This window comes from Mesocricetus auratus, unplaced genomic scaffold (assembly GCF_017639785.1).
Source record: "Mesocricetus auratus isolate SY011 unplaced genomic scaffold, BCM_Maur_2.0 Super-Scaffold_100011, whole genome shotgun sequence".
NCBI classification, from domain to species: Eukaryota; Metazoa; Chordata; class Mammalia; order Rodentia; family Cricetidae; genus Mesocricetus; species Mesocricetus auratus.
The window spans coordinates 74,239,023-74,252,783 of NW_024429195.1; the positions used below are offsets into that span (position 1 = coordinate 74,239,023).

A 13,761-nucleotide genomic window follows, 5' to 3' on the forward strand; every position below is an offset into this window, starting at 1 on the left:
TTGAAATGACACAATCAGAAACGGGCAGATGAGTGGCTGCCAGGGGAAGAGGGAAGTGGGTGTGGCTGTAAAAAGACATGAAAACCCCATCGGTAACATTTTGCCCCAGTTTGGGCCAACACCGATATCCCAGCTGTGGTACTGTACTACAGTCTGGCACAGGATTCCTGTTGCAAGAAACTGGGTCAAGAGTCAAAGGGGACCTGCTAGTTAACAATGATCTCAAAAATGAAATTTTAATGAAAAAAAAAAAAACAGCAAGGGCCAACTAAATGCCACAGAAGTGGAGTGACCCCAGGATCCCTGGAATCGGTGTCAAATGTCCCTGTGGCCCTCAGGGATTGTCATGGATAGTGCAGTCTTAGCTCAGAACCCTTCCTTCCCCAAGGCCAGCATGTCTGACCCAGGTACTTATCTCCTCAAAGCACCTATTGATAGCTAGGGTTGACGATGAGCAATTGGTGAGATGAATTAACAATCAAGTTAGGGAAGACACAAAAGAGTAAATAAAAATGCTTTATAGTCCCAGTGCAGAAGGTAAATGAGGGCTGGGACTGCAGGTACATAGGCTAGCAGAATAGCTAGAAGGGATCTAGTGTCTTCTGTGACGGGGGTGCTACTCAAAGAGCGGAATTCTGGGGGGCTGCCAGTGGACCCAGGTTCGATTCCCAGCACCCACATGGCAGCCCACAGTTGGCTGTAGCTCCTGTTCCAGGGGATCTGATGCCTTAATATGGACATACCTGCAGGCAAACCACCAATGCATATAAAATTTAAAAAATAAAAAAAAAGAGCAGAATCCTGGGGCACCTCGGGAATGCAGACTTGGCCACCACTGACTCCATTGTGTGTGTGTGGCAACAGGCTTGGAGATGAGGTCTGTGTTGAGGAAAGAGTTATTGTCTAAAAAGCCATTCACGGTTTCCATCAGAGTTTACTAAGTTTGTACCGTACATGAACCCGGAGGCCTTCCTAGACTCTGTGTTGAAAGCAGATTTCCTCTGTCCCCGTCCTGTTCAGTGTCCAGGTGAGGTCCGTGCCACGGGTGATGGGGAAGAAAAGGAGAGCGCTGTTAGCGATGAGCCCCTGTCACTTGGTGTGAGGTACTGCATGCCTCTTCTTAAAAACACTGCTTATCAAAATGGAAACCATCTGGGAAACGCGCTTTTTCATTCAGCTGAAAAGGCACTCCAAGCCAAGTCACAGGAGCGCAACAAAAATGCTAGCCGTGGCCCCCTTTTCCCTATACGATTGAACCCCATTTCTAACCACAGGGTTTAATAGAACTAAGGAGAATACAAAAGTGGTGCCCATTTCCATTCTTCACATGAAGAGACCTGCCTTTCCTGCCCTGGGCCTCACCCGATAACGCCTGGGCCAGGGCTGGTCCTGAGACTCTTCATCCACCCGCCAAGGACCCGCCAACACCTTAAGGTTCACCGTAGTCCTTCCTGTTCCACTTGGGACCCATAGTGAGCCTTGCCTCTACCTGGCAGGCTCCTACTCAGTCTTCAAAACCCAGCTCCACTGTGACCTGGCAGAGGTTATACGCTGGGCCTTTCCCAGAAAGGCCTCGATGCTCATCCCTCCTCCTGTGTCTGAAATTCACTGCATGCCTTCAGTAAGTATGAAGGGGAGGGGAGGGACGGGAGAAAGAGGAGATACCTCATCACACAATGTTTTCCTTTTAGAACAGTATCTGAGCACATTGCTAAAACCAATTTTAAGTGCTACTTAAATGGAATAACGCTTACATTCAACATTTCAGAAGCAGCCTCTGAGATTCACCCCTCTTCCCCATCCTACACACTACCATAGATTCCCAACCGGGCAAAGTAATATGTTGTGTGTAGGCTCCAATTGGCTCATAAGTTAAAAAAAATAAATAAAACACAAAACACTTCATCAGGCTCACACGGCATGGTGATTTCTGGGCAGACAAATCTTGGTACTTTTGCCTTAACCCCAAAATACACTTGCTGCTTAGTGGCAAGATCAGGTAGGGATGGGGATCCCAAGAGTCAGCCTGGATCAGGGGTCACAAACTCAGATGACCACAGGGGGCCGGGTGCAGGAGGGACGGTGACCTGTGGGAGCTAGATCACTCAACAGGGAAGACGACTGTCCCACAAGAAACATCCTTCAAGCCAGGATGTCAGGTCTGGTGGGTTTCAAGGGAACATGGAGATTCAGATATTTTCATGGCATCTGATGGTTGCAAGTGTTGATTTTCAGGTCAAACAATGTTAAAACTCTGGGCCTAAATCCCTGGTGTGTAGTGGTGGTGGGCAGTGGTTCACTGTGGTAGAGCACCCTCAACTGACCACACTCAGGCTAGGGTAAGGGACTGTCATTACAGAAGGCAGACTTGAACCAAAGGATTGGGGGGGACCTATCTAGGGGGCCATCTAGGATGAGACCTTGTCCACTTGGACATGCGTTTGCAATAGCATCACAAAGAACAGAATGGCTGGCTGACAGATCAGGTGATATGGGCATCACCCGCCCCCACTCGCCAGCAGGGCTTTCTTGTAAGCCCATCTTCAGCTTGAAGGCTCCGGTCAGAGCGGTCACAGGCCTTGGCTCTCACCTTGGCTCGGTTTCCTTGTACCACGCTCTTCAGATAAGGATACCCTGTCTGACTCGGCGCTGCTCTCTCTTTTACCTGAACCTAATGAAAATTCTAGAAATGAAAGAGAAAGAGTGAGTTTGTGGGAGATAGGAGTTGGGGGGGTTAATTACTGAGGATGAGAACTTTGCCTCGGTGTGAAGGCAGAGTTCAAGCCTCTGGGCTTCCGTGGAGATGCAGGATGGGGAGCCGTCATCTGCGATCTTATCTGGCAGATGGCGAGGGCTGCTCTCTGACATAGGGAGAAGAGACGAGAACAGACCATCTGGGGCTCAGGGGATGTCCATTTCCAACATCACAGCTCCTAAAATTCCACGGAAGCTACTGATACCCGTCTGAGAGGCCTGCTGGGCCCTGAGGGGAGAGAAGTCTAGGACGACTGACTCTTAAAGTGCTATATGAAAATGCATCACTGCTTTCATTCTGGTTTTTTCTCTTTCTCAACATCATTTAATGAGCTTTGATCAAGTGTCATCACTAATGTCCCTTACAACCAGCTCCCTGCAGAATGAATTCTCTGATTTTCAGTTTGCCAATTTCTGTGGTGTAAATGTTCGGATCATCCGGGCTCCCTCTATACTTCCTGTCCTTGTATGGAGACCTGGAAGGGCTTCAGGCAGCAGCTGAGAATCTTGGTGCTTTCTTTCTTTCCCCTCTCCTAGGGATAACCCTGCTACGTGCTCAGCGACCAATGTCTATCCACTATTTCAGAATTTTCTTCAGGAGGAAGTGAGCCTCGTTCTAGCTACTCCAGTGTTTCAGGAAAGAAAACGTTCTGTTTTGATGTGATTCTCCTTGGATTTTACATAATGGGCTCTAACTCTGCTCCTTCACTGACACCCTAACGCCAGTGCAGCACTGTTCTAATTACTGAGGCACATCAGCATATGCAATTATAATGTATTAAATACCTAGCATTTAAAGTAGTATTATCAATCCCCCACTCCCATTACCTTCTTATGTCAAAAGCATTTATCTTTCTGTGTGAGCCTCCGGCTCATGGTACAAAGTCCTCTCTGCTATGAAACTCAACTCCCTGAAAATCCCTTGGTAGCAACATTTTTATTATAATTCCACCAAATACACATTTATTTCAAGAAAATTGGTAACTTAGAATATCAATTCTACCTGAAAACACAACATAGTTTTATATTTGCCAAATCTCCAGGTCACACACATTAAAGCTGTTTTGCTGCCTTCAAAGTATTTGTACCACTTCCAGTGAATTTAGTTTATTCCAGTTAGTATATTAGGCTAACAAAATACAATTGACTTTTTATCTGCTGACACTACTATAGAGGCCTTTAATAATACCAAATCATTTTTTTAAAGATTTATTTATTACATATACAGTGTTCTGCCAGAAGAGGTCACCAGATTGAATTGTAGATGGTTGTGAGCCACCATGCGGTTGCTGGGAATTGAACTCTGGACCTCTGGAAGAGCAGTCAGTGCCCTTAACCTCTGAACCATCTCTCCAGCCCCAATACCAAATAATTTTTGAGATATCATTGTATCATCTATAAATAATGTATTTTCTATGCGTTCATTTTTGTTGCTCTTTATCTGAAGCTAATTTGAGTTTCCAAATTAATAATATATGGTAAAAGGGCTGGAAAGATAGATGGCTCAGAGGTTAGGAGCACTGGTTGCTCTTCCAGAGGATGGGAGTTCAATTCCCAGCAACCACATGGTGGCTCACAACTCTAATGAGGTCTGGTGCCCTCTTCTGGCTTACAGACATACATGCAGGCAGAGCACTGTGTATAATACATGAGAATAAAGGTAAGAGGGGGGCTGGAGAGATGGTTCAACAGTTAAGAGCTCTGGCTTCTCTTCCTGAGGATGTGGGTTCAATTCCCAGCACCCACATGGCGACTCACAACTGTCTGTGACTACATTTGCAGGGGATCCGACACCCTCACACAGACATACATGCAGACAAAACACCACATAAAAATAATAAACAAATCTTTAAAAAAAAAAGTAGGAGGAATCCTTGTCCAGGTTTTGATTTTTAAGTTCTGACTGTGAAACAGATTTTGAGCGGAACACTCTAGAATCTGGGGTTTTCCACTTAGCTTGAATTAAGACCCGAGACTTACTTTCTATGATTCTTGGGAGAATGGGGTTACTCGTTGATGCCTGGGCTCGTTTTTGCGATTGCTGCACTTGCCAATGTTTCGGAGACAACTTCAGCAGGAAAAACCCATATTTCATGTACTCCTTGAGGAGGAACTCGGTTTTGGCTATCTCACTTCAAAAGAAATGAGGGTGTGGTTACACGACTGGGAAGGCATTAACCCCCCCCCCCATTATTTGTTGGTTCAACAGCACATTTAACACAACGTGTAAACACAGCCACAAACCATGCACTTCTGAAGGGTATGAGCAGAAAGAAACCCAGAGGCAGTTCTTTGACTAAAACAGGCCTAGTCGCAAGCACACACAGAGTGGGCTGGTGGCAGGCTTGCTCTGCTGGGCGATTTCTGTTAAGCTTTAGCCACATGGGGGGAATTGGAAGGTGAAAAAGACAGCGGTACGAGAGGAAGCAAGAAGAGCTGCCATTTCTCAAAGGTTTGTCTGGCATGTGACTGCAGTGTGCAGAATGCCCGACACCCATGCTTGCACACTCAGTACAGCATTTAAAAACAGGTGTCTGTCTTATGGCTTCTACTGCTTCAATGAAACGCCATGACCAAAAAGCAGGCTGGGGAGGAAAGGGTTTATATGGCTTGCACTTCCAGATCTTAGGCCATCACTGACACAAGTCAGACAGTGCAGGAACCTGGGGGCAGGAGCTGATGCAGAGGCCATGGAGGGGTGCAGCTTACCCACTCATTCTTCATGGCTTGCTCAGCCTGCTTTCTCATAGAATCCAGGACCTCCAGCCCAGGGATGGCACACCCACCATGGGCTGGGCCCTTCCGCTTTGATCACTAAATGAGAAAATGCCTTACAGCTGGATCTCATGGAGGCGTTTCTTCAGCTGAGGCTCCTTCCTCTGATGACTCTAGCTTGTGTCAAGTGGACACACAAAAGTAGCCAGGACAATGAACCCCTTGTCAACTTGACACACAAACACATCACTATTAAGCCACAATCCTTCCTTTTGTATTCATCCCCAAGATCTCATATTAAAATCGTAAATAACTTCAGCTTCTTGCGTTCGACTGTTAATGGCGGGCAGTGGCTGATGAGCCCAATGCAGATAACCACTGCCCGCCCTTCGGGCTTCTCTGCCGGCCCCACTTTCTGCAAGCCGCCAGCATCGGAGCTGTTCAGCGTGTCTGTGGTGCCACTCGCTGAATCGCTCCAACATAGGCTGGCCCTGGGGCGTCAACCAATTCAGCAACAAGTACGTTCAGCAGACCATCACCCTGGAGCGCACCAATAGCCTTCACCGGCTTACCAATTATACCTTTGGTGCAAAGGGGCCCTCTATGAGAAGAACAGTTCTGTTGCAGCCAGATTTCAGTGCATGCGGGGGGATTTGATAAAATTGGGATGAGGAGGACTGTAGAAGGGGTTCTGATTGTACACGAGCACTGGCTACCCTGTGTGATACTGCTACGACTGGAAACAACTTTCTTCACATTTCCTGGAGGTAAACTTAACCCAGGAGAAGATGTTGAAGGACTAAAATGCTTAATGACAGAGATACTGGGTTGTCAAGATGGAGTCCTGCTAGACTCGGTCATCGGTGACTGTGTGGAGGCCAAAAATTGAACCTCCTCGGTATCCATATATTCCTGCACATATTATAAACCCCAAGGGATGTAAGAAGTTGCTTCTGGTTCAGCTTCAGGAGATAGCCCTGGTTTATAGTCCCAAAAAATTACAAGCTGGCAGCTGCACCATTGTTTGAAATGTAAGACAACGCGCTGGGATATGGACCTATCATTTCTAGTCTTCAACTTCATATACAACTGAGTTCCTGCACTCAGTAGTGAAGCCGTCTCTGAGAGTACAGTACACACAGAAGAATCGTAGAGAATTTTGGTTTTCTCTTGTTCCCTAAATGGCCACCTCCTTCCTGTTTGAAGAGTAAAATTAATATGAACTAGATAGTGGTGTAAACTTGTGACAGTTTCATTACTTGTTCTACTCATACATTTTTTGGTACAACATTAAAAAAGGTGAACTTCCTAAAAAAATCACCAATAACTTCACAAGTCCCACCATCTTTACAACAAATGGAAACACATTAAAATTCAAGTTTCTTTAAAATATCCTGTATCAGGCTTTCTTGAGTATGGACTTAAGATGTTTCAATAGTATAAGACTTTTCATGACAGTGAGGTATGTCTGCTCCATTCTACTCCAACATCTAATTTCTTTTAAAAGTTCGAGTCTTCAATCAGCAGGCTCCTTTGCAAATTAAAATTAAGGATTTTCTTCAAAGGGGAAAAACCAGGGCACTGTCACAATCTGAACCAAGCGAAACCATTCACTCTCCATCTTCTAGGCTCCTCCACAGGGCTTGGGTCGCTTCTCTGGCTCTGCCTTCTCCAGCACACAGAGCTTGTCTTCTAGGCTCTAGGCTGGCTCCCCTCCATGGCTGCTAAGGTTCTCAGTGGTCAGCCCATGGCACTGCCATCTTCAAAATGCCAGGGTCCTTTGCTGCAAATGGGCTGCATTTTCACCACTAACCTTTCACAGGGTCTCTTCTTGGTGCCAAACCTCAACTTGTTTGCATGACCCCTGCTGTGCCTTCAACTGCCACTGAGACTGCATCTTCTTTACCAATGGCTCTCCTGGCCTCTCAGCGCCAACCCTCAGCTGCTCTCCATGACCCCTTCATGACTTCAAAACCAGTACACCTGGGTGACTCTTACACATAACTAAGTCAGGCTGCCAACACAAAGGTACAGCCACCTAGGGAACACAGGTGCTCTGTGCTCTCGGGGAAACACTCCCCAGATTTCACTTCAACCATGCGGGTCTCTTCTTAATCCCTGCTAATTTCTTAGCTCCAGCTGACCAGCATCAAGTGGTCCAGTAACGTAAAGGTTTCACTGTAGTAGTTCTGGTCTCTTGTTAATCACAGCCGATTCTTCAGCCCCAGCTAACAAAAACACGGGATCTTAATTCAAAATAACAAACGGCCCTAATAGTCTTTAAACTTCCCTCTGAAACGCCACAAGCCAGGCCCCATCTTCTGCACTGCTCTCAACATTCTTATCTTCCCGAGGTCTCAATGCTCAATGGCTTTTCTAGCCCAAATTTCCTAAGTCCTTCCACAATCCTCCCAAGACACATCGTCAGGTTGTCACAGCAATTACCTACTACACTGGTACCAGCTTGTCTTAGTGAGGGCTTCTACTGCCATGTTGAAACATCATGACCAAAAAGCAAGTTGGGGAGGAAAGGACTTATTTGGCTTACACTTCCAGATGGCAGTGAGTCATTGGAGGAAGTCGGAACAGGAATGGGGCCTGGAGGCGGGAGCCGATGCGGAGGCCATAGAGGGGAGCTGCTTACTGGCTTGCCTCCCCTGACTTGCTCAGCCCACTTTCTTATAGAACCCAGGACCGGAAGCCCAGGGATGGCACCACCCATCGTGGGCTGGGCTTTCCCCTTTGATCACTAACTGAGAAAACGCCTTACAGCTGGGTCTCATGGAGGCATTTCCTCAGCCGAGGCTCCTTTCTCTCTGTGTCAAGTGGACACAGAAACTAGCCAGGACAGCATCCTGGGATCCAGAGACACGGAGCAGAGACTGAGGGTGCAGACTGCTCCTGTCGGCTAGTTTAGTTCCTAGTGCCTATGCTGGGGTGGCTCACAACCAGCAGAGATCCAGTGTCTCCACCCCAGCAGGCACTAGTGAACATATCCACAAACACGCGTCTTCGTTTGGGTTTTTATTGCTGTGAAGAGACACCATGACCATGGCAACTCTTACAAAGAAAACGTTTAAATAAGGGAGCTCGCTTCTAGTTTCAGGGATTCCGTCCATTGTCATTGCAGCGGGGAGCACGGCGGCATGCTGGCCGACATGGTGCTGCAGAAGGGACTGCTGCCTCTTGCAGACTGCAGGAAATCCAACTAACGCGCTGGGTGGTATCCTGAACATGAGAAACCTCAAAACCCGCCCCCACAGTGACACACTTCCTCTAACAAGGCCACACCCACTCCAACAAAGACACACCTCCAAATAGTGCCACTCCCTATGTGATTATGGGGGCCAAATACATTCAAAGCTGCTTTCTCCAGCTTTGTACTGGTTTATCGCAGCCATGTTCCACACAGACCGGTAAGCAAAGCTCAAAGCGGAACCCCAAGGCCCAAGCCAGTCTTCCTCGTTTGTAACCTCATTAGCGCCTTCTCACTGCTGCATGGCCTCAAACGCCCATCCTCCACCCTTTATCCATCAGAGCCTTCCTTCAGTCCAGTATAAGTTGCCTTTAAGGGTCAGCACACAATTCCTCACGCTCAGTAGTTGGGAGCTAGAAGCCCCTGATTCTACCTCCCGGAGAGTCACAAAGGCCGTGGGATAACAGATGAGCAGGATTGCATGCCTGCGATGGAAACGTTTCCGGAGAAAGTCATTTCTCCTTTTCAAATACCTCCCGTCCTCCAGCCATCTTTCCATGAAAGGAAGGGATTCTCATTTCCCGGTTCTACACCTGCATCTGCTCCATTATCTCACTCGCCCTTCTAGACTGGTGAGACACATAAGCAGTGAGCAAGGTCTCCGCAAGGCTGTTTAGAGGTGTAACCAAGTACTACGCAGAATTAATACCGCACCATGGACCCTGCTCCGCTTCCACGTGGACCCAGACGGGTAGGATAACAGACAATTATCTGTGTGTGTATAACTGAATGGATAGTATCGCCTAAGTTGCCCCGGTAGTGCTCCCCATAATCCTAGCTAGTTGGGAAGCTGAAGCAAGATGTTTAAGGTTTGCTCGAACTACTGAGTGAGTTCAAGCCCAGCCTGGGCAATATAGCAAGGCACAATCTAGGATTTAAAAGTAAGAAAAAAATGCTGGGGACATAGTCAAACGTTTCATTGCCAGGGAAAGTGGGGATGGAGTCCCCTATTTTGAAGCACCTTCAGTCTTAGACTTTTAAATAGAAGAGGCTACACAGCCTGAATCTATCTGGGACACATACTTTGGAGTATGACCTTAGTGTCCCACAGTAGCCTAGCCACAAGATCTTTTTAGGTAGTGAAAATCATTCAGCAGGGTTTCCTTAAACATAGAAGAGTTGGGAAGGAGTGACTAACAATTTAATAATTATCACCCCCATCCCTGATCCTGTGAATTGTTTATGTATAGATATTAAATTTAGCAGTGGCATGAGACTCTACTAAGGGGTTTGGATACAAAAACTGCCAATGAGGAATATAGGGTGATCATCAAATGCATCCCAGTCGAGATGCTTAAGTGTGGGTGAATAAGCTCTCACAATGAACAAAGAGGAGGCACGAAGAAAAAATGTGTTTACTCCTGACATCATTTTGCTTCTTTTCAATGAACTCCTCTGCTTCTGTATCTCCAAGTCAGAGAGAGTCAGGGAGCCCATTCAGAGAGTGGCTTCTGTTCTGAAATCTAGACAGCCGAAATCCTTGATAGACAGAGTATTCACTCTGAAATCTGTTCATGCTAAGTTACCAGCTGGGAAGGCTGTCCCCTCTTGGCCTTTGCTGGGCCTAAGGGGTCATGACGGGACCCGGGATTGGCTGAGGACAGCACCCCTCACCTCTTTATTGACTGCACCTCCATGCTTGCTTTCTTGAGCTCCGTGGTCATTTGGAGTTTGTTTAATGTTTCCTGTGCTGCCCTGAAAAGGAACACTGATCTATTAGTTATGTATTTGTTTTTCTAAGAAACTAAAACAGGCCAGCAAAGACGTGTGTGTGTGTGTGTGTGTGTGTGTGTGTGTGTGTGTGTGTGTGTGAAGGGTGTGGCTAGAATGGAGACACTAACATTTTAAGGGCATCCACCGATCTCTGGTCATTTTCCCGAAGGAACTCTTCAAAGGATAACGCATCAGCTTGGAGCTTTATCTCGGCTTTCCTGAGTTGATTTTCTTTCATGGCAATGAGTTTTTCAAACTTTTGAATTGTGCTTTTCTTGGTTGACACTGCATACTAGGAATATGGAAAACAAGAGCATTCACAAGTCACTGATAACATTCCAACAGAACCTGCATAAAGGCTCGTGGGTCCTGCAGCAAGATAGTTGCTTGCCTTAGGAGTAATAGTAGCATGCACACAGCTGGGCCTTTATCTCATGAAGGAAGACTGCAGTGGGGGAAATCAGGAGGGGAGAGAAGCCTTCTCACTGGCTCTCACCAAGAGTCTTTGTGTTCTTCTAAGCTGGCTGCTCCCTACTAGTCGAAACACTCATGCTCTTCAAAGAGCAGGCCCATCTGTTACCCATGATGCATTTTGGCTTCTGGACACACACACACACACACACACACACACACACACACAAACCCAAAAAACAAAACAACAAAAACCCCAGGCTGTCTGTAGCTACCAGGCCTCCCAGGATGGAACGTTGGATTTCTCCAAGTTGGCTTGAGGGTGTGGGTTATTTAACCGAACCCAGAGAGACTGATTTAGATTCTCAAGTGTAAGTTTTGGCAACTATTTTTTAGTACAGCATATGAGATGTGATACCACATGGACTTGCCTCCTCCCTTTGTATGCATGCATATATTGTAGGAAGATTCTGCAATAGCAGATTTCCATACGGCTTCCTCCAAAGTCCTTTAGTGCGAATACCCCAGCTAGATGCTCCATGTTAGAAAATAAAAGCCCAAAGCCAGGAATGTGCTGCTCTTTCCCAGCTGCTGATCAGTGGGGTCCCATTGGTCCCCAAACATTATGGGCTATTGCCATTGCCCTTGGTTACACTCCAGAACTAAGACCCTGTGTTGCCTAGGTTTTTTGTCAACTTGGAACAAGCTAGAGTTATTGGAGAGGAGGGAATTGCAACTGAAAAAATTCTCCTCTAAGATGGACTTGTGGGCAAGCCTGTGAGGCATTTTCTGTTCTTTTTCTTTTTCCCTTTTTGTTTTCTTTTAGGTTTTCCAGACAGGGTTTCTCTGTGTTGCCTGATGCCGGGCTGTGCTAGAACTTTCTCTGTGGATCAGACTGGACTCAAACTCACAGAGAGCCACCTCCCTCTGCCTCCTGAGTGTTGGGGCTAAAGGCATGTGCCACCACCCACCACCTAGAACATTTTCTTGATTAATAAATGAGGCTGGGTGGTGGTAGCACACGCCTTCAAAATCCCAGCACTTGGGAGGCAGAGGCAGGCGGATCTCTGTGAGTTCGAGGCCAGCCTGGTCTACAAGAGCTAGTTCCAGGACAGGCTCCAAAGAAACAGAGAAGCTCTGTCATGAAAAACAGACAGACAGACAGACAGACAGACAGACAGACAGACAAGAAATTATGTGGGAGGAGCCAGCTGACAGGGAGGGATGCCGCCCCCTGAGGTGGTCCTGGTGGTCCTGGATGCTGAGCAAACCATGGGGAGCAAGACCACGGCCTCTGCTTCAGTTCTTGCCTCCAGGTCCAGGTTCCTGCCTTGATTGAGTTCCCAAGCTAATCTCCCCTGGTCTCAGTGATGGACCGTGGCCTGCATGAGGAAGATGAGAAGGACCCTTTCCTTGCTCTGGGTCACGGTATTTTATCACACAATGGAAACCTAATGGAGGCAGAATGTATCACTGAGGACACCACCATGGGGAAATCAATTGGTCCTGACCCAGGTGCTTCATCCCTTCTAGATAACTTTCATGGCACTGGTAAGGGACACTCATGCTGGTGGAGGAGAAAAGTAACCAGCACTCTCACCCAACTACGAACTCTACGAGCTACCATACTGACTGGCCTGGCAAGATATGCTTACTGGTGCAATAGTAGCATGGATATTATCTGAGTCACCTACCACTTTCTGATTGGATCTAAAGTCTGTTCCACCGGGGAGAACCCTTACCTAGCCCTGTTACTGGGGTCAAGAACTTGTGGCTAGATAGGTCCTGGGGGAGAACCTACTACTTTTGTTCTGCTAAGTAGATATAAATTGAAACAACTCCTGTCTTCGTTAGTGTGGTAGATTGAATGTAATTGGCTCCCATAACCTCATAGGGGGTGGCACCATTAGGAGGTGTGTCTTTGTTGGAGTGGGTGTGGTCTTGTTTGAGGAAGTGTGTCACTGTGTTTTGAGGCCTTTTTCTCAAGCTTCACTCAGTGTGACAGTGAGTTGACTTCCTGTTGCTTCTGAGTCAAGATGTAGGACTCTGAGCTCCAGCAGCACGTCTGTCTGAACGCTGCCATGCTCCCCTCCATGATCCTAATGGGCTGCACCGCTGAAACTGTAATCGAGCCACCCTCAATGGAATGTTGTCCCTTATAAGAGTTGCCATGGTCATGGTGCTTTTCATAGTAATAAAAACCTAACTAAGACAGCTAGGTTACTACTGTGGTGATGAGATACCATGACCAAAAGCATCGTGGGGAGAGAAAGGTTTATTTCAGTTACAGTTCATCATCAAAAGTGGTAAGGGCAGGAACTGAAGCAGGGCAGGAACCTGGAGGCAGGAGCTGATGCAGAGGCCATGGAGGGGAACTGCATACTGCTTGCTTTCTATGACTTGCTCAACCTGCTTCCTTACAAAACCCAGTACAACCAGCCCAACGGTGGTCGAGCCCAAGACATCAGTCACTAACTAAGAAAATGTCCTACAGGCTTATTGACAGCTGGATCTAATAGAGGCATTTTCTCAACTAAGACTGCCTCCTCTCTGATGACTCTAGCATGGGTCAAGTTTACGTAGATGTAACCAGCGCATGTCCTATGGCATATTGCTACGGCCAGAGATCAGTGCCTCTCTCAACTGTCACCAGAGAAGCTTCTTTTTTAGCAGATGGTGACAAACATAGCAGATGGTGACAAACACAGAGACCCACAACTGGCCAACAAGCTGAGCGTAAGAGACTGTGGAATGCTGAGGCCCGAACAGAACATCTGTATGACATCGATTTCCCTGAGGCTCAGCGATCACTGTGGAAGAGCAGAAACATTGTAAGAGCCAGCGGTATGGATGATGTCAAGAACACAGACGGTCTTTTCCAGACACAACAGGAACATTGCACACACGGACTC

At 47.1% G+C, this 13,761-nt stretch overlaps 1 protein-coding gene and 1 pseudogene across 2 annotated transcripts in view; one reads left to right on the plus strand and one right to left on the minus strand.

Moving 5' to 3' along the window:
- The window catches only part of Ccdc38 (coiled-coil domain containing 38), a 53,206-nt gene that overhangs the window by 20,404 nt on the left and 19,041 nt on the right, over positions 1 to 13,761 (minus strand). For both annotated transcript variants that reach the window (XM_040755041.1, XM_021225965.2), the window contains exons 6-10: positions 10,567 to 10,730; positions 10,340 to 10,420; positions 4,735 to 4,886; positions 2,591 to 2,683; positions 955 to 1,012 (exon numbers count right to left, since the gene is read on the minus strand). In XM_040755041.1, coding sequence (XP_040610975.1) covers positions 955 to 1,012; positions 2,591 to 2,683; positions 4,735 to 4,886; positions 10,340 to 10,420; positions 10,567 to 10,730 — 548 coding nt within the window. The remainder of the gene's footprint in view (positions 1 to 954; positions 1,013 to 2,590; positions 2,684 to 4,734; positions 4,887 to 10,339; positions 10,421 to 10,566; positions 10,731 to 13,761) is intronic.
- LOC110340519 lies at positions 5,845 to 8,010 on the plus strand (annotated as a pseudogene).